General features: G+C 56.5%; 1 protein-coding gene and 1 pseudogene across 5 annotated transcripts in view; one reads left to right on the top strand and one right to left on the bottom strand.

The window, feature by feature from the left end:
* ARAP1 (ArfGAP with RhoGAP domain, ankyrin repeat and PH domain 1) overlaps positions 1-23137 on the top strand; it is a 71635-nt gene that overhangs the window by 39720 nt on the left and 8778 nt on the right. For all 5 annotated transcript variants that reach the window (XM_059708544.1, XM_059708546.1, XM_059708545.1 and 2 more), the window contains 24 exons: positions 4700-4863; positions 5474-5541; positions 6148-6275; positions 6389-6544; positions 6922-6991; positions 7279-7399; positions 7804-8006; positions 8488-8594; positions 10533-10732; positions 12445-12530; positions 13787-13969; positions 15085-15259; positions 16444-16578; positions 18720-18855; positions 19123-19225; positions 20032-20227; positions 20455-20506; positions 20601-20764; positions 20898-21110; positions 21444-21549; positions 21936-22083; positions 22172-22258; positions 22341-22409; positions 22708-22825. In XM_059708544.1, coding sequence (XP_059564527.1) covers positions 4700-4863; positions 5474-5541; positions 6148-6275; positions 6389-6544; positions 6922-6991; positions 7279-7399; positions 7804-8006; positions 8488-8594; positions 10533-10732; positions 12445-12530; positions 13787-13969; positions 15085-15259; positions 16444-16578; positions 18720-18855; positions 19123-19225; positions 20032-20227; positions 20455-20506; positions 20601-20764; positions 20898-21110; positions 21444-21549; positions 21936-22083; positions 22172-22258; positions 22341-22409; positions 22708-22825 — 3188 coding nt within the window. The remainder of the gene's footprint in view (positions 1-4699; positions 4864-5473; positions 5542-6147; positions 6276-6388; positions 6545-6921; positions 6992-7278; positions 7400-7803; positions 8007-8487; positions 8595-10532; positions 10733-12444; positions 12531-13786; positions 13970-15084; positions 15260-16443; positions 16579-18719; positions 18856-19122; positions 19226-20031; positions 20228-20454; positions 20507-20600; positions 20765-20897; positions 21111-21443; positions 21550-21935; positions 22084-22171; positions 22259-22340; positions 22410-22707; positions 22826-23137) is intronic.
* On the bottom strand, positions 8856-9932 carry LOC132241667 (small ribosomal subunit protein eS12-like; annotated as a pseudogene).

A 23137-nucleotide genomic window follows, 5' to 3' on the forward strand; every position in this document is an offset into this window, starting at 1 on the left:
CACCTCCCCCTATGGTGAGACTTAGTTCCTTTTGCAGAGATTGATATAGACAGAAAGATATGAAGGGAGAGTCAAGGGCCACCCTGAGGGAGAAGGAGACTATGAAGCAGGTAGGTTTCTGGCCCAACCTGTAGGGCCTGAGCCTCCTTCATCCATAGCCAGGGTGAGAGAGTTGTGCTGATGACATGTGGGGGTGGCTCTCCTTACTGAATGATCAGTAACCTCAGAAGCAGATCAGAGAGGAAACTGAAGCTCGGAGGTGAAGTGACCTGCTTTGTGAGGTCACAGACTGCTGAGTGGTCAAGCTGGGATTCCAGCCCAGGTCTGCTGGCTCCCAAGCTCTGTTAGCTAGAGCGACCACACACACATCTCATTTTCTGCTACAGGCTCTGTTTACATCTGTTGGCATGACATAGTTAATAGTGCTTCTCGGAAATGTTCTGGTGTATGCAACTAATTATATGGTCCCCCTTCTCTTACCCATTCTGGCTTGGGACTCTCACATGTGCCCCAACCCCTACGTGTGAAGTAGGCTGTGTGTATTTGCCCTAATCCAGTAAGACAAACCTTAAACATAGACTGAGGGCTCGGGCTGGGGTGGATCAGCCCCTGCCCATGAGTGCCCAGTCTTGCTATGGGCATAGCGGGAAGAGCAGAGGGGTCCACATGCCACTTGGATAGAGGAGAAAGGGGCTGACAGAGCAGGGGAGCCACGGGTGGGGGCCGGGGGAAAGCAGCTCTGTATCGGTATCTTGAAGGCTGCCTAGAGGCCAGGCCTGTTGAGCCGTGTTTGTGTTTTGTGTACAGATGGGTTTTCCATGGACAGAGATGGTAGGGAGAGGGCAGTGAGGAAGAGGGAGCCATTTGAGCATAGGCGTACCAGTCAGACACTGAGCAAGCACATGCTTAGGGTTGGGGCTGATCTTCTGGTCTGTGGGTCAGCGGTCAGTGGGAAACATTCCAGCTGGGCCTCAGCTGCAGATTGGAGCTGGGGCTGTTCTTGGGCCTGCAGGCACGGAGTGGCCAGGATTCCAGCTGGGGCTGGAGCACTCTGTGGACTCTGTCCCTTCCCCTGGGGTTTTCCCACATGCTGTGATTTCCTGACACCACTTCTCCTTTTCTGGGCCCTGACTCAGCACAGCCTGGTTCCTGTGGTAGGCAGGCAGGGGTGAGCCAGGAGCTTCCTGGAGGAGGTGGCTAGAATGAAGTCTGGAGGTTCGTGAGGGGCCCCCTTGCTTCTGCCTTCTTGGCACATAGTCCTTTTCCTGTGAAGGCTTTGCTGGAAGAAGAGCCCTTTGCACTGTTACCTCTCCCTTCTTGCCATGGTCACAACAAGTATCAGAGCTGTGATCACATTCCCTCTTGGACCAAACATCAGCTCCAGAGCTGCCTAGATTCTGAGTTGGGATGGGGCATGAGGAGGTCAGCCTCAAAGAAGCCGTCAGATCCTGGCTGTGGCCTCATTTGCCTCACACTCGTGATTGAACTTGCAGGCTGTGATGCTAGACTACCTGGGTGTAAATCCCAGCTGTGGGATGGAGGTCAAATTACTTTGTGTCTCTGTGCCTCAGTTTCCTCAGCTGTAAAGTGGAGAGAACAGTAAGCCATACCTTGTAGAGCCCTTGTGATGAGTAGCTGAATTAATTCATATGAAGTACTTTGAAGACTGTTGGGAATACACATACACACACAGTAAGAATTAATCCAGGTGTTCACTTACTTCCTAATCCCTGCTGAGTGCTGGGCTCACCATAGTGCATAAGGTAGTGTGGCATTTGCCTCAGGGAGCCCACGTGCTGGGGAGGCCTCAGGATGGGCAGATGGTCAGGATGGGGGAGAACTGGGGGCCAGAGGTGGTAGGACCGAGGCTGCTTGGGCTCTGAGGATGCTGTGTTGCCACCACCTTCCCCTCAGTGCTGGCTCTCAGTCCTGGGGGAGGCTGGGAAACCAGGCCCACTCAGCCCTGCTTGGCTGGAAGGGGTGGAACCTGTCCCCACCTCCTCTGGGCCAGTCTGACTGGTCCTGGCCTGACAACTTGGAGTTCTGCTCTCAGCTAATCAGGCCAGGCCCTCAAGGGCCTCTTCTTAGAGTCTGGGAGGCTGTGTGTGACTTGCCTGTCGAGAGGTCAAGGGCATTGCACCCTTGGGCCTTTAAGGACTCACTCAGTCTCTTGGTCATCATTTGCCCTTTCATTTGCTTTCCTCCCAACCCTCACCCATCCATCCTACCTATTCACCCATCCATCCATTCACCCACTTACTCTGTCGTCCATTCATCGTCTGTCTGCTCACCCACCCACCCATTCAACATGCTCTTCCTGCTGACTCAGCCATGCCCTGTACTGGGCTGTGAGGATAAAGAAGTCCAATGCTGCCCCTGCCCTAAAGAGACTCAGGGTCAAGTTGGAGAGATGCCTGGTGCAGTACCCACAGGACATCTTCTCAGGTCCAGCTGAACATTCATGCCCATAAGACTAACATAAGCCCCTGTGGCATCAGGTTCCCTGAGAAGCATGTAGGAAGGGAACAGCTGGCCACCAGGGCAATGGCAGTTTTCCTTTGCTGTGGGGTCCTCATGGCAGTCAGTGCCACTGTTCACACAGCCGGATAGGAGCCATTCTCTGTGACCTTCTAAGGGACAGCTCAGGGGGCACTGAGACTCACAGTGGACAGGTGTGAGAGCCACTCTGGCTTAGGAAGCCTTGCCCCAAGGGGCTAGTATGTCTTGTAAAAACCCCACTGGTGCGGGTTTAGGTCTCTGCGTGGGATGTGCCCAGTACAAGCCACCACATTCAGAGGAGCCCAAAGCTCCTGCTTCACCGTGGCGACCACTTACAGTTTCTCCCCATCCAGTGCGGCTCCTCACTCAGGCCACCTTCGCCAGCGGCAGCGTCACCTCAACAGGACTGACATGCCACCTTTGGCAGGTTTCTAGGGGAACAGAGTAAGGAAGGAAGCCAGCTGAAGGTCAGGTTCTCACACAGAAAGGAAGAGTTTCATTCATTCTTTGCTCACACATGGAGAAGAGACGGTTAGTGGTGATGCGGCAGTAGCCATGTGTCCTAAGAAGCACATAGACTGTCGATTCAGGGGTCAGTTCCTGGCTGAGATGTCGGCACGATGGTCTAAAGCTCATACAGAAGGAAACATGGGCAGGGATGCGGGGGAGCATGAAGGAGGCATCAGGAAAACTTTCAGAGTTTGGAGTTAAAGGATAAGTAGCTGTTCCCCAGGCAGAGACCAGGGAGAAGGATATTCTTGGAGGAGGCAACAGCAGGAGCAAAGGCTGACATCATGGTCACACCCCAGCCCTTCCTTGCTTTTGTAGTCAGTCACTGCCAGGAACGTTGGGCAATAGACCAGGCTGAAAATAACCCGTGGGGAAGGTTGCCCACACTCTGGTGCTCCTCCCCGGCCCCTGCTGGACACTAGCAGAGACAGTGGGTGGGGCCAGGGCTGTAAGGCTCAGGCATCTCGTTCCAACTGGTGGCCCCTGTACATCCTGTGTGTTGGCATCCGACTCTCCTTGTCTTGGTTAATCCTCCAACCACCCTGGCAGGTTGGAAATAGAGTCCCCACTCTACAGAAGAGGAAACAGGTTGACAGAGGCTAGTTGCTTACCCTGGGACACAGGACCTAAGGCTGAGGCAAGGTTCTAACCCACATCTCTGGTGCCAGAGCCCTTTGGGAGACTTTCAGCCTGCAGGGAGCAGTCTGATCTGTGCCGAGACAGACAGACAGAAGCACTGTGGCTGTGGGAGTGCAGGGGTCTGCGAAGGAGAGTCGGGGAAGGGTTCCTGGGGGAGCGATAGCAGAGGTGGGGAACTGGTGTGCTCTAAGAGGAGTGGGGTGGGATCAGGTGAGTTTGCGAGGTCTGGGGCATCTGGGGTTGGTGAATATCTGTGTCTGGGACAAGAGAGAAGGTCAGAGACCCACGACTTGGGGCCTCTGGACTTGGTTTCTGAAGCTCTGATCTGCTCCGTTGGCCTCAACGCCCATTTCATTTCTCCCTCAACCATTTGCCAGCATACGACTTCTTATCCTTAGAAGCTCAGCTCAAGCCTCACCTCGTCCAGCCTTCCCTGACTCCCCAGGCTAGGATGTAAACCACCCACATGCCATTCTGGTCTTTTTTTTTTTTTTTTTTTAAATCCTCACCCAAGGATATTTTTCCATTGACTTTTAGAGAGAGAGAAAGACAGACAGAAATATTGATGTGAGAGAAACACATCGATTGGTTGCCTCCTGCACGAGGCCTGACCAGGGCCCAGGCCAGGTAGGAGCTTGCAACAGAACTATGTGCCCTTGACCGGGATCGAACCCAGGACTCTTCGGTCCACAGGCCTACACTCTATCCACTGAGCCAAGCCGGCTAGGGCACGCCATTCTGGTCTTCATTTCTCTCTTAGAGGGGTGCATGTGGCTAAAAGCTAGAGCTCTGGGACAGGTGACCGTGTCACAGCGTTGCAGCCAGCGGAGGTGCCTGCTTCCTTTAGGCTTTGGGGAGCTTGCAGGGTGTGGGGCGGGGGAGTGTGGCAAGGAGGTCTGTGTGGAGGAGGGCTCCTGTCTGAGTTTTGCTGAGCTCAGGTGAGCTGGGGCCCAGTGGGTTGAGTCCTGGCTCTGTCGCATGGTGATGCTGGCCCAGTGACTCAGCGGCACTGAGCTAACCCCTTACTGTCCAACTTTTGGTCTGTTTCTAGCCCTCCCTACAAAGAAGAGGAGTTACTGTCATCACCACTGTCAGCCTCTCCTCAGCCAGAACCTGAGGAGCCCCCGGCCACCTTCCCCCGGGAGCCTACCCAGCCCCCGTCTCCCAGCCTCCCAGATATCCCCCCAAAGCCTCTTCATCGGTTCCCAGAGTTCGGTGAGTGCCATAGCCAGGCCTGGGGCTCTGAGTGGGTGCCCTGGGCTCTGGCCCTCAAGGCGCTGAAAGGATGCAAGGTTTGCATCCCCTGTTCTGTTGGGCCCTCCCACTGACCCCCAGTGTGGCCCTGGACAGGTAAGCATCATTTCCTTCATTCTCAAAATGGGGGCAGCACCCACTTATTTGACCTACTTATCTGACCAGGTGCAGGCACATGGCAAACTTTCTGAGTTGCCCATGGTTCGGGGAGGGGGGTTGTTTTCCATGGTCATGGTTGGTTTGCCCCTGAGGATTGTCCACTTCTCTTGATTCTCAATTCATGTTGCTTTTTTGAATAGTTCCCGCCCCTGATCCCCAAGCTTGCCACCTCTTCAGACCTCCCTGTGGTGGCCAGGCACCCCCTAGTGACGTCCTGTGAGGTCCCAAGAGTATAAATAGCACTTCCTGTCCCCTGTGCCTTCTTTTGAAAGCCAGGCCAGTTGGGGGTGGGGGTCTCCGGCTGAGGATGGCCTTTGTGAAGCCAGGCCCAGGGGCCCAGGGGCCCAAGGGCCCGGAAGGGGAGGCCAGGTTCCTTGCATCTAAGTCTCCCCCCACCCATTTCTCTCCCCAGATGACCCTGACTATGATGAGACCCCAGAGGAGGGGCCAGGAGCCCCAGCTGGCGTGATGACCAAAAAGGTGGGGCAGGTGGTGGTGAGTGCTGTCTGCTGTCAGCGTGAGGCCAGGTTGCTCAGCTGCCTGCAGGCCCTGGGGACCACCAGATAGAGAATGGGCAGCTGTTCCAGGAGAGTTCCCTTCCCCCTTCATTGTCTTGCCATGCAAGGCCAGGGGTCAGGCACAGGGTCCCAAATCCCAGTGCTGGGCCAGAAATCTGGGAGGTCTGGTTTGTGGCTCCAGCTCCAGTCTTCAGCTGCATGTGGATGGCTGTGGGTGGCCTCTTCTCTCCTTGGTGCTTTGAGCATAGCTGTTGTAGAGATCTGTGCCTCTGTCTTTGTTTCACTTTCTGTGTTCCAGTGTCACCCTCTCTCTGAGTGTCTTAACTCTCCACCCCTGATCTTTCTATTTTTGTTTTGTTTTGTCTTTGATCTGCCTAGTGTGGCCCTGTCTCCCTCGGCCCCTGTGAAGTCTGCCAGTGGGAAGGGGGAGTGTGAGGGAATGAGGAAGAGTGCTAAGTTGTGTGGGTCCAGAATGGAGTGGACAGAAGGGAGTGTGGCAGCCCCTGAGTAGGTGTTATCTGGGGCTTGAAGGGAGACATGACACTGAGTGGGTCTGGGCCGGGGACAGGAGGAGCCTCCAGTGAGCCGAGTCCCACGTGCCGTGCGTGTGGCCAGTCTGCTGAGCGAGGGGGAGGAACTGTCGGACGACCAAGGGGATGAAGAAGAGGATGACCAGGCCTACGAGGGCATCCCCAAGTGAGTGTCCACTTTGTTCGGGTGGCTCGCCCATCCAGCTCCCCCATCTCTGAGCCCCTACCCCACTGGAGCCCCCACCTCGGCCCGCCTCATTCCCTTTCCTCTTCCTCTAGTGGTGGATGGCACACCAGCCACCTGAGCTCATCCTTGCCCAGCAGCCTCCTGAGCCCCCAGCTCCCACCCCATCCCATGGATCAACTGCCCGGGGGCCCCACCCCCATCGCACAGGTCATCAAGTCTGGCTGGTTGGACAAGAACCCACCGCAGGGGTGAGTGAGGCCTGTTGGGTCCTGCTGGTGCTTTGCACGGGGTGCATATTGTTCTATGCTGGTGTCATGGATCTGAAAATCAGAGGGATCAAGGTTATTAGAGTAGGACTCCCTCCATGCAGACTAACCACTGATGATCCCCCCAGACCTATGTTTTATTACCCTTAATATTGGGAAGTCCTACTTTGAGTCCAACTTCAGTCACTCCAGCTGTAGGTAAAGTCCATGTTCTCAGTGACCATTTGGGATTTTTCCTCTTTTGGACCTGGCTGTACCTAACTTTGTACATGGCTGGTTGAGGGGGCTAGGATAATCCTAGAGCCCCTCTCCTAATCCCCAATCCTTTGCTCTGTTGCCCTCTGCCTCTGCCTCTCCAGATCTTATATATACCAGAAGCGATGGGTGAGACTGGATGTCGATTACCTGCGATACTTTGATAGTAACAAGGTAAGGCCCGTGTTGATCCTGGTGCGACCTCCTGTTCCAGCCTGACCCGACATGGGACCCAGGCAGAGTCCCTCCCCAGATGAGTCCTCCCCAGAGCTCTAGTCTGACTCCTTAAACCATGTTCTTCTGGCCCATCAGCCAGCTGGGGGCTGTGGTCAGGGTCAAGGTAGGGGTTGTCCCTGACCACCTGTGGGAAACGGGCTATAGCCTTCATTTCAACAGAGGTTGAGGGAGTCGGGGTGCTGGGCCTCGGGACCCTCCACAGTACAGCTCCTCTCTCTTCCCAGGACGCCTACTCTAAGCGCTTTATCTCTGTGGCCTGCATCTCCCGCGTGGCCGCCATTGGGGACCAGAAGTTTGAAGTGATCACGAACAACCGGACCTTTGCCTTCCGGGCAGAGAGTGATGGTGGGGAGTGGGACCGGCAGAAGACTAGCGGTTTGGCTTGATAAGGGCGGGGAGGACCAGGGCACATCTGCTTCTCCCACATAAAACCCAGAGAGGAGTCAACCCTCTGTGAGATGGGGGACGAGTGGGGGTACCCTCCGAGGCTCTGTGCGTGAGATACCCACCGAGTCCTCAGCATCAGATTCCATTTACAGGGGGAAATGGGCTCAGATAGGCAAAGCGGGCTTGCCCAGTTTAAGCCGTCACAGCTGGGATCGGAGCCTGAGGTTGGCTCCACGGGATTGGTCCAAGTCAGAGAACTCAGTATCATCAGAGATAGGTGGCCAGTCTGGGCAGGCTTTCTTGTTCTTCGAGGGCCCCCTGCCAAGCTGAGCTCTGGCTTTCTTCTTCCCGTTTGCCCACAGCGGAGCGGAAGGAGTGGATGCAGGCCCTGCAGCAGGCAGTGGCCGAGCAGCGTGCCCGGGCCCGGCTATCCAGTGCTTCTCTGTTGGGTGTTCAAGGCTCAGAGCTGCCTGACCGTGCTGGCAGCCTGGAGCTGCGTGGTATCAAGAATAAACTGTATGTGGCTGTGGTTGGGGACAAAGTGCAGCTTTACAAGAATCTGGAGGTACGAAGGGGTGGGCCAGGCTGCTAAATCTCTCCCCTGCTCCATGCCCGCTCTGGTCCTTTAACCCCACCCTGTGCCCACCTGGTCCCTCAGCCTCTCCCTTGTCTACCTGGTCCGTTAGCCTTGTCCCAAGTCCACCTGGTCCTTCAGCCTCTTTCTTACCCATCTGGCCATTTAGTCCTGTTTTTTTCCCCCTCCCTTTTCTCTTTCCTTGTCCAAGCCAGCCCTGTCTTCCTTTTTGCCTTTAGTTCTGATTCCATCCCCTGCCTGGTCTCTGAGTATTACCCTCCCATCCTATTGCTATATGGCCTCCGAGCCCGAGTACCTTTACCCAGGCCCAGATCCCTGATCCCCCCGCTTATCTCCTTTCTAGCCACTTTCTAATTCCGAAGGTACCACCTCCCCCTCCTCTCTACCCCTCCCTGGGCCTTGAGCTCCACCCTCCAGGCCTTGCCCTCATTCCTTCTCACTTGCCTGCCAGGAGTACCACCTGGGCATCGGCATCACCTTCATCGACATGAGCGTGGGCAATGTGAAGGAAGTGGACCGGCGTAGCTTCGATCTCACTACCCCGTACCGCATCTTCAGGTGAGTCCTCACTCCCTCTCACTGTTTTCATCTTGTGAGAAGCTGCCCCTTCTTGTGGGGTGGATTTCTCCTCCCTTCCCTGCCCTGCCCACCCCTGCTGGACCTTGACCTTCACTTGCTAACCTGCTCTGACCTCTCCCTTTTAAGAAATCTCACTCTTGCCCTACCCACCTCTGGCTATCATTGTCCCCCTCCCCTGCCAACTGCTCCCAGAGTTGCCCATACTGACTTTCTGCACCACCCACTCACCCTGCTGTCCCTCTAGTCTGCCCTGCTCCCTCGAGAGTGTTCATCTGACATCGGTACTTGCTTGAGATAAAAGGCTGCTTTTCCCTCCTGTCTCCTGGGACCGGTCCTGGGGACTACTTTCTGAACCTCTAAGACTCTACCATCTTGATTTCCTGGACCTCAGCTGTCTCTCTGTGGTCTGTGTCTGTCCTTTGTCCCCTCCCTGATTGGGCCTAACGTGGCAGTCAGGCATCCCTCTCACAATCCTGGACGGCTGGCTCTTACTCGCTCACCTGCCTGCCTGGTCGCCCTAACTGCCTCCCGCTGCTGCCAGGTCACCCCCAACTGCCCCCTCCCTGCCGGACTGGTCGCTCCTAACTGCCCACCCCTCTGGCCTAGTTGCCCCTCACTGCCACCCCTGCCAGCCTAATTTCCCCCAACTTCCCCCCTCTGCTCCCCTGGTCGCCCCCAACTGCCCCCTCTGCTAGCCTGGTCACTCCTCATGGCCCCCCCCCCCCACCGGCCTGGTCGCCCCACGTAGCCTGCTTGTTCAGTCGTTCAGGCGTCCCTCACTAACCCCCTGTGCCAGTCTGGTCGCCCCACACAGCCTGCTCGTTCAGTCGTTTGGTCATCCCTCCCTAACCCCCCTGCCGGCCTGGTCGTAGGCAACCATCTTGTGAGGGTTAATTTGCATATTACCTCTTTATTATATAGGATTTCTTGCCTTTGGGGTAATTTTTGATGACATCCTTGGCCTGAGATTCTTACCATCATCCTTAATTACCACACAACTGCAACCACCCACTTTCCGGAGCTTTCTGTCTCTGTCGGTGTTACAGGGCCTGCCCATTCACCGAGTTCCTTGTCATCAGCCTTAATTCAGTTGATTTGGTGTTCAGCACCAAGGGTGTCCACCAGCCTGGCATATGTAGGCTCATGCAGTTGGATGCAAGCACATGAAGACGGGCTTAGCACCTGGCTAAGGCCTTGGCGGCTTCGCAGATTCCACTGCTAGGCCTTCGTGGATGAGCGTGGCTGGTCTTCAGCGCCTCTCATAAAGCAGCATTAGCAATCCCTTACATCTGCAGCAGCAACACCTTCTTGGGCCATGGCGGTGGATTACGGGTGGAGCCAAATCGTGAATGTACACACTCGACTTCAGGGCGAAAGGGAAAGAAAGAGCCAGCGGGGAAGACATCTCCCCCTCCCCCCGACTGAAACCCTCCACTGCTTCTCCGTTGTCCTCTGGGTGCATTCTGCCTGGCACAGGCCTGTCCCTATCTGTCTCCCAGCCTCCTCTCTGCCAGTCTGCCCATCCTGCCCACAGGTCCTAGAATCTCCCATGTGCCATCCTGCCCCTTTGCACATGGTGTTCCCTCTGTCTAGAGGGAACACCCTTCCACCGCTTTACCTGGCTACGCCCTTGTCAGCTGTCAAGTCTTAGCCAGGTGTCATTTCTTCCCAGCAGCCTTCTCTACTCCCTGGGTGGGACAGAGCCCCTCGGGACTCCGCCAGCCCTCACACATCTCAGGTTCACTGTCCTTGCCTTTGCCACACCCACCTTCCTCACTGACCCAGGATGACTCCCTCTTCTGACTATGAGCTCTCAACACCTTGCTCCTCCAACTTCATGCTGTGCCCCTTTATGCTGCCCCAAATCCTTCTGAGCCCTTTCCACCAGCCTCCCTCCTCCCATTCCTATGTCTCCAGCTTCTCAGCCGAAACAGAACTAGAGAAGGAGCAGTGGCTGGAGGCCATGCAGGGAGCCATTGCCGAGGCCCTGTCTACCTCAGAGGTGGCCGAGCGCATCTGGGCCGTGGCCCCCAACAGATTCTGTGCTGACTGCGGGGCTGCCCAGCCTGACTGGGCCTCCATCAACCTCTGTGTCGTCATCTGCAAGCGCTGTGCAGGTGTGTCTGGGGTGGAGCACTGGGCCAAGGCATGACAGGGCTGATATGTCTGGTGGTAGGAGGTCTGTCTGGCTGGAGGGACGAGTGAAGATAGCAGTCAGATTGTTTAAGGTGCACCTGTGTGCCAAGCCTCTGCCACTGGGATTGCAAGGCAGGCATTTAACTTCTCACATCATGGGTGGGGCACTGAGGCATCGACAGGGAAAATAACTCGTTGGGGGTCCTCGGGCAAGTAACTGCATTTGAGCCCAGGCCTCTTGGGGTCCAGCACCCCTGCCCCCTCAGAAGAGTGGAAGGAGGCCATGTAGGAGCAGCTGGCAGGGGCCAGGTGGAGGGAGGAGCTGATGCTTCATCCAGAAGGGGATGGCAGGCAGCGGAGGGGAGGACTTGGTCAGATTTGTGCAACAGACTCTGGCAGGTTGGAAGATGAGTTAGAGGGAGTGACACTGGAGACTAGTAAGGAGGCAGCTGCTGGAGCTGAGAGAGGAGGAGGAGGCCTGGTCTGGGGAAGCGATGGAGAGCATTCCAGAGATGGTTAGGATCTATGGTGTAAAATTTCCAGCGGCAGATTAGATGAGGAGATGGGAAAGAAAGAGGTTGGAACTCAAAATTCATTCATCTACTCAGTCAGCATTTATTGAGGGTCTGTGATGTGCCAGGCACTGTGTCAGGTGCTGGGGACTTGGCCCCATAGGAGTTGACCATGCCCAGGTGGGGATCCGGGGGAGGAACAGTTTGGGAAAGTTTCCGAGCTCAGTGAAAAGCCCTGAAGCCTGTGGAACATCTAGGGCAGACGTCCAGGAGGCCTTGAGCTATGAGATCTGGGTGCAGAAAAGGAACGACTGGGTTGGAGACCAGCTTAGGAAAGCATCAGCTCATGGAGATTGAGGGTGCCTGGGGTGCAGAAGCAGGTCTGAGCCAGGCAGTTCCAGGCACTCCTAGTGCCCCCAGCCCCCTCTCTTCTACACGGGTCCTTTGTGGGTCCTGTAGGGAGCAAGGTTGTATCCCCGACTCCCCCTCCCCTTTCACCCCACAGAGATTTATGAAGTGCTCACTATGTGCCCCTTTGTCCTGGGCTCTGAGGTTAGGCCCTAAAGCAGACAATCAAGGTTCCTGCTCTCAGGCAGCTTACGTTCTAGAGGGGAGAGACCGAAAATACATACACAAACGAACAGAAGTGCTAGGCAGAAAATATGTGGTAAGCCCTCTCCCCATGTCAACTGAGGTTTAAATGTCAGGAACAGGCCCTGGGGAGTTGGGGGAAGAGAATCCAGGCAAAAAGAACCGTGAGTGCAATGCTCTGAGGCAGGAAGGGGCTGGAAGATTAGAAGAGGGAAGAAAATGTGGCTGAGTGGGATAGAGTGAAACATGAGATGAAGTTGGAGGAGAAGCAGGTAAGGAATTTAGAACTAATTCTGGGAACCATTGGAGGGATTTGCAGGGAGTCAAGACTGGCCATAGGAAGCCAGCTGGGGGCTGCTGCAGGAGCCCAGGTGATGACTGCGGACTCAGTCCTGTGGTGCAGGGAGCAGTGGTCCGTAGCTGGATTCTGGAGCTGTGTGGGGTGGAGCTGCAGGCCTAGCCCCTGGGTCCTGCCTGTGGCCTCTCCCAGTCTGCCCCTGTATGAGCACTGGGGGTTGGAATGGGGAAGGAGGTGAGTGCTTTATGCAGGAAACAGCCCAGAGGACCCAAGTCTGGCCCTCTGTCTACAGGGGAGCACCGTGGCATGGGTGCTGGCGTCTCCAAGGTACGGAGCCTGAAGATGGACAGGAAGGTGTGGACAGAAACACTCATCGAGGTGGGAGGCCCCTGCTTTTCACCTGTATTGGGGATCTAGCTGCTGCCTGGGTCTCCCAATTCCATCTCCTCCATCTCCCAGACCCCAGCACTCTAGAGCTAGAAGAGACCTTTGGGATCATCTAGTGGGTGTGGATTTTGGAAAAGCTGATTTTTGGCAGGCAGCAAACTGAGCTAAGAATGTTATTACAGTTTTAAAGGGTTGTTAAAAAAAAAAAAAGACTATACAACCGACACTTTGTGTCCTGCAAAACCTAAACTATTTACTTCGTTTCACCTCTCCTCACATGTGCCAGTGGATATGAGGTTGATGCTTAGGGGCACACACTCGCATGTACATTTGTGCCTGTGTACTTGGGGTTCCCAGGTACTAATGGTGGTAGTTACAGGAGAGAACCTGCAACAGAAGGCTGGACTGACAGCCCAGCTCAGCTGCAGGCTCCAGAGCAATTTGGGTGTCACGTCCCTTGTGAGTTAGGGTTAGAGTCTGCAGCTCATAGATGCAGAGATAGAAGCCCAGGGAGAGAAAACGACTTGCCTAAAGTCACAGAGTGAGTCAGCAGCAGCAGGGACTGTTTCTGTATTCTAGCACCCCACACAAGACCCGACAAAGAGGCAAGGGGAGGTGGGCAGGAAATGGCAGTGGAATAGAGAATCGGCAGAGTGAAAGAATGAAAAACTAGTACCCTGAATGCTAGACCCCTGCAATCCTCCAGAATCTGCCCTTGTCCCTCTTCCCCTGGAGGAGCCCAGGTGGTGATTGTAGGGCTCTGTCCCAGGAACAGGGGTGTGTCTGGATTCTGGAGCTATGTGGGGTGGAGCTGCAGACCCAGCCCCTGGGGAATGTCTAAGGATATTGGACAGGATATGGTTCCAGAATCCCTGTTCACCCCATTGGCTGTCAGCTTAGCCAGCCCTCCCCCAGCTGTGATAGCCTCAGGAATGCAGAGTTCCAGATGTGGGACTGGGTGGGGAAGTAGCAAGGCCCCCAACCAGAAGCCAGGCCTGGGATGTTTACCTTCAGACTGTCTGCCTCTTGTCCTTTCACTGAGCCGAGGAGTTGGGCTCAGGCCCAGGGTTGGTGAGGGAGCACCCCAGGCCACCAACAAGCAGCCTGCCCCTCAGCTTCCCTGATGGGAGAGTGAATGGGTGGCCTGGCTCTCCCAGCCATAAGCCTGACAACCTCAAAACCAAGATTTTGCAGGTTACGGGGCCCCTGGTCCTAGGCTGTCTCTAACCTCTTGTCCACACCTGTAGCTCTTCTTACAGCTGGGCAATGGCGCCGGGAACTGCTTCTGGGCAGCCAGTGTGCCTCCCAGTGAGGCCCTGCAGCCCCACAGCAGCTCCAGTGCCCGGCGGCGCCACCTGGAGGCCAAATACCTCGAGGGCAAGTACCGCCGTTACCATCCACTCTTTGGCAACCAGGAGGAGCTGGACAAGGTCAGGTCACTGGGCTTCTGGGGCCCCTTAAGAGCATCCCCTTTTCCCTACACTGTCAGGGCCTCTTGAGACCACCCCCTTTCTTCTTGTCCACACATTTCTCACCATCATAGCCCATCTTTTCCACCAGCTCTCAGTGATGAGCTGGCCTATGGAGAAACTAAGGCCCAGAGGGCAGATGGGCTGTACCTAAGCTCCAGGGAGAGTTGAGGCAAAGAAAGGAGGAGCCAGGCCTGACCCTTGGACTAAGACCACATCCCAGCATCTGTCTGCCTCCCTCCCCTGCCGATTCCTCTGTCTCCCGCACCCTGTCCTGCTCCTTCTGTATCCTGCCAAAAGGAGTGAACTTGATGGGGATGCTATTTCCTGTCAGGCTCATGAAAAACAGCTGGTCGCTCTGACCACCCCCATCCACACCCCACTCAAGATGAGGCCCCCGTATGGGCCCCAGGCCCTGACAGGCTAGGAGCCAAGCCCTGGGTCCTGCTGGCTCTGCCTGAGTGGGAGGTAGTCTGCTTCAAGGCAGGGGGATGCCACTTGTGACCTCTTGTGGGCCTGCAGCCCCTCCCCCAAGAAGCCCCACCCCGGAGGCTCAGTCCAGCTAGAAGCCCAGTGGGAGCCAGGCCTTTACCTCCCAGGCACCCAGGCGTCCAGCCCCCAGTCCAGCCCAGTCTGACTTGCCAGCTAGGAGGGGCGGCAACTCCCATTGGTCCGGAGGGATGGGCAGGCGGTGAGGAATTCAAATGTGGGAGGAATTAGCTACAAAGCAACCCCCTCTGCCCTTCCACAAGGCAGAGGGAGCTTGAGCTCCTCCTGAGAGCAGGCCTGGCAGCTGATAGGGTCCTGGGGCTGCAGCAGGGGTGAGCCCTGGGTGCTGGGATCCTGGTCTCTGCTGGGAAGCCCCTGTCCACCCTCTCTCCCTGGGCTTTTCTCTTCCTCCTCCTCTCTTCTGTTTTTCTTCCTCCGTCTTCTCTCTTCCAACTTGCGGATGGGTCCCCCTAGACCTGGGTGCCTCCTTCCTCATCCTTCCTATCTCTTCCCCCCATACTCTCTTTCCCCACTGGCCCCACACTCCTGCTGGGACTGACCCTTTCCTCCCTCCTCGCCCCTCCCAGGCCCTGTGTGCCGCAGTCACTACCACAGACCTGGCCGAGACCCAGGCGCTCCTGGGCTGTGGAGCTGGGGTCAATTGCTTCTCAGGGGACCCAGAGGCTCCCACACCCCTAGCTCTTGCCGAGCAGGCGGGGCAGACACTGCAGATGGAATTCCTTCGGAACAACCGGACCACAGGTGAGCAACTGGTGGGGCAGTCCTTGAGGGATGGAGCCTCCCTGCTGCTGGGATCTGGGCCTTTGGAAGGGATGCCAGTAGGGTCTGGGGGCTGTGTGTCTCCTTGTGAGGTTTGATTACATACCACTCCAGCTGTAATTGCAGCTCCTTGAGGGTCCTGATATAACAGTGTGTGTGGTTTTGGGGTGTGTTTGGGTTTGCATGTCACTGTCTGTGCGTCTGGCTTCTTTATACATGTGTCCCTTTGTGTCTCTGCGTCTTTGTGTCTTTGTGGGTCTCTCCCTGACCTGTAGTGTGGGCCTTCAGCACCGCATCTGTGTGCCCGCATCTGTGCGTCTCTGAGTTGCTGTGGATCTGTTTCTGTGCACCTGGGAGTGTTGAGGGCTTTGGGGTTTGTGCAGACTATGTCTGTTTTGCTATGTCGGTTTTGCTGTTTGGGGGGGAGGGGCGGGAGGGGCGGGGGGTATTGCATTTCTCCATGTGCAGGTGACCTACAATAGCAGCCCTGTCCACTGCTCTGTCTGGGTCTCTGTCACAGACAGGTTGGGTTCCATTTGGCTTCTGCTCTTGGGGTGGATGAGGAGGAGACAGTGGGGTTGAGGGCTGCTGGTCATGGCCCAGCGCTGGCCTCTAGGGCCACATCCTAGGACTGAGGGTGGAGCTCCTCGGCCAAGGCTCCGGGCTCAGGGCCACGGGTGGGTGGGGCGAGCTGGGCTGGAGAGAGCCCAGGTGTCCAGGGAGACACAGGAGACCACCCAGCTGGCTCGGGCTTTGGGACTGAAGCAGCCAGGCTGCTTCCTTAGGCTTTGCATCATCAGGGATAAACCTCCCTTTGGGAATTGTTATCGAGTTTGCCCAAGGCCCCCCTCATTCTAGTGTGCTGGCCCTTTGCCTCAACAGGCAACAGGGAGGGTGGGGTGGGCCGGGCTGGGGAGTCAGGGAGACTTCCTGGTACTGGAGCTGGGCCTTGGGAGCAGGGTGGGATTTGCACATGAGGGGGAGAATTGGAGAACGGCTGGGGCAAAACCCTGGATGTGGCAGTGAGATCCTGAGGGTGCTAGTCAGGGATCCGGGTCTGGTGACTTAAGGCGAGCTTGGATGCCCAACCCAGGTGTGGGTGATGGGCTGCCCTTTGGATGGCAAGTATGACCAGCCTTTCTACACCCCCACCCCCTTCCCCAAAGAGGTACCTCGGCTGGATTTAATGAAGCCCCTGGAAAAGCACTACTCTGTTGTCCTGCCAACTGTGAGCCACAGTGGCTTCCTCTACAAGACCGCTTCTGCTGCCAAGCTGCTGCAGGACCGCCGTGCCCGGGAAGGTGGGTGCCTGGGAAGGTGCCATTCTGGTATGGCAGCAAGGCCAGAAAAGCCAGTGCTGGACAGGTTGGTGGGCCCATGAGGGTGCCATGTGCACCCTGGCAGAGTCAACCTGGAGGGCTTCCCAGATGTGGTCTCTGGTACACAGTAGGTGCTTAATAAATGGCACGATCAGGATGTAAGTAGGGCACAGCTCTGTAGAGCCCAGCACTGCCTGTTTCCTTTGGACTAAAGAAGCCTTTATTGAACACCTACTGGTATGGGCCCTGTGCTGGGCATCTGGCATTTGGAGTCGGTGGATATTAGGAAGTTTGAGGACTAAGCTTAAAGTACCGTCCCTCTCTTATCTCAGTCTTCCATTTGCTCACCAACTCTGAGTATATACACGGTCCTTACACTCCCTACAAGCACCTCCATGTCATGCTCCATTACCTCCCTGACCTCGCTCCTCTCCTCATTCTACTCCAGCCTTACTGGCCTTGCTGGTTCTCAGACATGCACACTCACACCCACCAGGGCCTTTGCACTCACTAGCCCTCTGCCCAAAATGCTTTTCTCCAAGTATCTGCATGGTCAGTTCCTCACTTCGTTCGGGTCTCTGTTTAAATGTCACTCCTTAGAGACTTCATCCTGAACCATTTTATCCAAAATAGCCCTCCCTATTTACCCTGCTTTCATCCTACTTTCCTACCATTTATCTGACATTAATCTGTTTATAGGTCTGTTTATTGATTCTCTGTGCCCCACTGAAACATCAGCTCCTCTTGGTCACCACTGTAGCCCCGAGCCTAGAACAGTGCCTTGTACCCAGTGGGCACTTACTTGGCAAATGTCTGCAGGCTGAAGGGTGACTGAGACAAGGCTGGTCCTCTTAGAGGGAGCTCAGCCTTGGGGGGCAGGTTCTGGGACACATCACCCTCAGAGGGCATGCCATGCTCTTGTAGGTGGGAAGAGAGACAGAGTCCACGGTGGGAACACCGCCAAGACCGTTGCTCACCGCGTCCCTCAGCATCCCCTGTTGAGGCCCTCCACCTCCCAGAGAGATTTCTTTGGAGTCTGTGCTGCACATCACCTCACTCTCCCTGAGGCACTGTCCAGTCTACCTCTCTCTGCCTGAGGGTGTCATTTCTGTTGCTGCCTGAGTCATCCTTTTTTGTCCTGGGTTCCAGGAAGCCCTGAGCCAGTGTGAAGTTCAATGCTTCATGAGTCTGAATGACCTTGACATTCTGTTCTTACTCCTGCCTTTCCTGGCCCAGATTCCCATTCCTGTTCCTTTATGGAATCTTGTCAGAGTCCTTGGAGCAATTATAAGGGGAGGCAGAGTATAGAGTAATGGGTGCTGCTGGCAAAGGAAGGTGGGTGCAGGAGAGGGAGGGGCACATGGAAGGCTTCTTATGGCGTTTGAACTGGCTTTGAAGGATGATGGGTGCAGGGAGGGAACAAGATGAGAAAAGAAGGGAGGTGGGGTATGTGCCCAGAAAGGGGGCTGGAGAGGTGGGAACAGGCAGACCCAGCAGGGCCTTGAATACCAGGCCGAGGGCCACAGACTTTGTTCTGAGGACAAGGGGGTGGGATGGGTAATGGAAGAGTTTTGAGCTGAGGAAGGACAGAATCTGGTTTTGCTAGAGCACTTTTTTTTTAAATTAATCTTCACCCAAGGATATTTTTTCCATTGATTTTTAGACAGTGGAAGAAGGAGGTTGGGGAGAGAGAAAGGGAGTCAATGATGTGAGAGACACATCAATTGGTTGCCTCCCACATGCGCCTCAACTAGGGCTGGGGATTGAACCTGCAACCCAGGTACATGCCCTTGACTAGGAATTGAACCCAAGACCCTTTGGTGTGCAGGGCAGCACTCTAACCACTGAGCACACTAGCCCAGGCTCGATCACTTTTGACTCTTGGAAGAAGTGAGGCTGGAAGAGCAGTGAAGAGGCCACTGCAGTGGTCCTGGGGAGAGGCTGGGCTGGGCTGGGCTGGGTCACAGGGCTGCAGAGAGGAGGGTGGGATTGGGGGAAGCTTGTGAGTTAGAATGAAGAGGACATGGACCAGGTAGGTGTGGGAGCCCAGGGAGGATGCAGAGGTGGGTTTTAGGTGAGGGTGAGTGGCTCTCTCATGGTTCCCCTGACCAATTTCTCCCCAGAGTTCAGCCGACGCTGGTGTGTCCTTAGTGACGGGGTCCTGAGCTACTATGAGAATGAGCGGGCAGTGACCCCCAACGGGGAGATTCGGGCCAGCGAGATTGTGTGCCTGGCAGTGCCCCCTCCTGACACCCACGGGTGAGCACCCCTGGGCAGAATCACAGGCTATTATTCCTATAAGATCTAACCCCCCACCATTTCCCCCTTGGGAAGAAGCCCAGGGAGGGGTAGGACCTCCTCAGAGTCACACAGCCCCCTGAGACCCCCCTTTGGGCTTTCCCACCAACTCTTAGGGGGCCAGGTGAAGGGCACTCACAAGGGCAGTCATGGGGTGGGGCAGAGAGTAGCAGTGATGGGGGGCTGGGCTGGGGGGTGGGGGCTGAATCCTGGCCTGTGTATCTACAGCTTTGAGCACACCTTTGAGGTGTACACGGAGGGAGAGCGACTATATCTGTTTGGACTGGAGAGTGCGGACCTGGCTCGTGAGTGGGTCAAGTGCATTGCTAAGGTGGGCCTGGTTAGCAGGAGGTGGGAGGGAGTCCTACAGGGCGTATGGTGGGACCTCCTGGTGGATCCCATATATGCCAGCTCCCCCGGGATGGAGGGCAGCCGACACAGGGAAGGCTCTCAGGCCCAGGGCCTAGCATCATCTGCAGCACTCTGGGGGTGGTCAAGAAACCTGTCTCAACGATGTGGGCCTTGTACTCCATAGGTGCTCAATATATGTGTAATAATGAACGGCAGGCAGAGCCGTCTTAGGATGGGCAGTGCTGACTCCCGTGGTCTCCTTGTCCTGCAGGAAGGAGGCAGGGAGCCTGCAGAGGAGAGCTCTGCCCTGGGGACTCCAGCAGGCTCCTCTGGGGTCCCCGTGCTGTGAGGGCCGGTGACTTTTATCATTCCCTTGGTCATTGCTCAGTCGTCTGTGGGGCTCCTGATGGTCATTCCTCAGAGCCCTGGGGACCCAGATGGATGTCTTGGTCCTGGCTCTTCAGGTGCTCCATGCTGATGGGGAAGACAGATGGGGTCCGGATAGCAAGGCCAGTGTAATCAGTGCCACAGCAGAGGGCAGGGAAGCTTTGGCGCCCTGGGGCACAGAGGACATCCTTCTCTCGTGTCGGGATGTCTTCCAGAGGAGGGCACATCTGAGTGGGTCTGATATGGGGCATAATGCACCTGAGTTCATCCACTCTGCTGGGTTCTGCCCTGGGGAAGACAGAGGAGGCAGCTGGGTGGGCAGTGGGCATGCACCCACAAGCCAGGGTGTCTGGGCAGGTAGTGCTGATGGCCGAAGCAGTTTCTGGTCTTCCCCAACAGGCGTTCGTGCCTCCCCTGGCTGAGGATCTGCTGGCCCGGGATTTTGAGCGGCTTGGGCGCCTACCCTACAAAGCTGGCCTGAGCCTGCAGCGGGCCCAGGAGGGCTGGTTCTCTCTCACCGGCTCCGAGCTCCATGCCATCTTCCCAGAGGGCCCTTGCGAGGAGCCATTGCAACTGCGGAAACTGCAGGAGCTTTGTGCGTGGATCCAGCCCTGGGGCCCCAACCTGCAGGGCACCGGATCCTGGGCTCCCAGGCTCCCAGCCCCTCCCTGGAAGTCTGAATGCTACCCTGTGACCCCATATGCTGGCGGGTGGGTCCTGGCGGGGGGGGGGGGGGCGGGGTGTGTTCAGAGAGCCTCAGAAGGGAGCAAGTTGGGGACCATGAACAAGGCCCAGGCCTCACTTCTACTGGCTCTTCCACAGCCGTCCAAGGGGACAGCGAGAACCAGGTGTTGGTGCTGGTGGAGAGAAGGAGGTGAGCCCTGGCCTCCCTGAGGGGCTCTGAGAAGCCTGGGAGGGCGGGGCAGGGTTAGACCCCAAGTGACTGACTGTCCCTGTGAAATATACAGGACACTGTATATCCAGGGAGAACGGCGACTGGACTTTGCGGGCTGGCTGGGGTCCATCCAGAAAGCAGCGGCCAGCTCGGGGGATACGCTGTCGGAGCAGCAGCTGGGAGACTCGGACATTCCCGTGATAGTGTACCGCTGCGTGGACTACATCACGCAGTGTGGTGAGCCCTGTCCCAGAGGCCAAGCCGCCCCTTCCCAGAGTCCCCGTGAAAGTAGCTGGGAGGCCCCACCCCATGACCAATGCCTTAGGCCCTCAGTTTTGTCCACTCCCAGCTCAGCCCCACCCCTCTCCAGGCCTGACCTCCGAGGGAATCTACCGCAAGAGTGGACAGACTTCGAAGACACAGCAGCTGCTGGAGAGCCTGCGGCAGGATGCTCGCTCTGTGCGCCTCAAGGAGGGCGAGCAACATGTGGACAACGTCTCCTCCGCACTCAAACGCTTCCTGCGAGACCTGCCTGATGGGCTCTTCACTCGAGCCCAGCGCCTGTTCTGGCTGGAGGCTTCAGGTGGGCTCTACATCCGTGCCTATTGAGATCCAGGCCAGTGCTGCTGACTTGTCCATTCCTGTCTCAGGATTCCAGCCCCTCCTCAGTATGCACTTGGGCTAAACGTGCCCCAGCAGGCAGCCTCCAGGCCCCCTCCCTCCTGTTTCTCATTCCTATTGTCACTCTATACATTGCTGGCAACTCCTGAGTGCCTGGTAGGATTTGCCCTGGAGGGGGCAGGGAGTACTGTTTCCTGGGGTAAGAGGCAGAGCAGCCAGAGGGTTGGGATGGGGGGGTGGTTACGGATGGAGGGGGCAGGGAGGGTCCTGACCTCATCTATCTTCCCCAACCCAGAGATTGAGGATGAGAAGGAGAAGATCTCCAGGTACCGAGGGCTCCTGGCACGTCTGCCACCCGTCAACCGGGCCACAGTGAAGGCCCTTATCAGCCATCTGTACTGGTGAGGAGCACTACTATTGCAGGGCTCGGGGGGAATGAGGTAGAGAAGATTCTTCTATCCCAGCCCTGTTGACTGCCCTCCCCTGGGAACCAGGTAGGCCTGGGAACTGAGTGTTGACTTATGAGGTGCCCTAATCTTGGACACTTTGTCTCCCAACTTCCTGCAGTTGGGAGAATAGAGAGAGACCTTGGCCAGGTCTCCAGCTTCCCAGCCCTACTCTTCCCAAGGACTCAAGACATGGCCAAAAAGATTGTCCCCGCTTCCCCTTAATTAGCTCTGCTCCGACGAGGATCTTTCCTGGGCTCTCTCCAGTCATAGTCCTGTCAGGAATTGGGAAGGTGAGGTGGGCCGGACTCCACTCAAAGCCTCCGTCCTTCCCTGTCCAGCGTCCAGTGCTTCTCCGACACGAACCAGATGAACACACACAACCTGGCCATCGTGTTTGGGCCCACGCTCTTCCAGACGGATGGGCAGGACTACAAGGCTGGCCACGTGGTGGAAGACCTCATCAACCACTATGTGGTGGTGTTCAGTGTGCGTCCCTAGCCTGTGGGGGTGGAGGGCAGGGCTGAGCCTCCCGGGCAGCAGTGACCATCTGTCTCTGCCCCTGCCCCCTTCCCAGGTGGACGAGGAGGAGCTGAGGAAGCAGCGGGAAGAGATCACCGCCATTGTAAAGATGCGTGTGGCTGGCACTGCCAGTGGGACACAGGTGAAGGACAGGACCTGGGGTGGGGGGCCCAGGCCATCCACCTGCACCCACACCCCAGGCATCCAGCGCTTTCTCCTTACAGCACGCCGGTGACTTCATCTGCACTGTGTACCTGGAGGAGAAGAAGGCAGAAGCTGAGCAGCATATCAAGGTGGGGGCCCGGGACCTAGAAGCCAAGTGACCAGAAGAGTCAGGCTGGGCCAGGCACAGGCTCAGATGGCTGGGGGAGCAGGGCTTCTATCCCAAAGGGAGCCCCGGTTTGGGACCTGCATCTGGGTGGTGCTTGGCCTGTCTCTTCCCTACCTCCCCACCCAGCTCATCAGGATGGCTCAGAGACACCCCCCTGCATCCCCGGCCTCCAGAGGGCCCTGAGAGGGGAGGGCTGACTCGTACAGCCAGGTTGTGGTGGGGCAGGGGATAGGGTAGGCTGATCTCCTCGGTCTCTACAGATCCCAGCATCCATGACAGCTGAGGAGCTGACCCTGGAGATCCTGGATCGCAGGAGTGTGAGCATCAGGGAGAAGGACTATTGGACCTGCTTTGAGGTCAATGAGAGGGAGGAGACAGGTGGGTGACCACCAGGATATGGTGCCAGCGTGTCCTTGTCTGGGCTGCAGCCCCAGTGTGTCTTCACTTACCCTGAAGTGTGGGGACGGTGGTGAAGGGGGTTTGGGATGACAGATTGTTGTCACCTATGATCTCAGTCATGGTGGTAACGGTGCTGGTGGGGCTTGAGGTCACGGTTATAGTGCTGCTGATGGGAGGGACAGTAAAGGGGTATATGGTGTTAGCTAAGACGATGTTTTCTTAGGTCTCAATGAGAATAGTGTTGCTTGCAATGGTAATGGAGCTGAATTTGATCATGGGATTGATCATGTG

This window comes from Myotis daubentonii, chromosome 9, assembly GCF_963259705.1.
Source record: "Myotis daubentonii chromosome 9, mMyoDau2.1, whole genome shotgun sequence".
In the NCBI taxonomy this organism is placed as follows: domain Eukaryota; kingdom Metazoa; phylum Chordata; class Mammalia; order Chiroptera; family Vespertilionidae; genus Myotis; species Myotis daubentonii.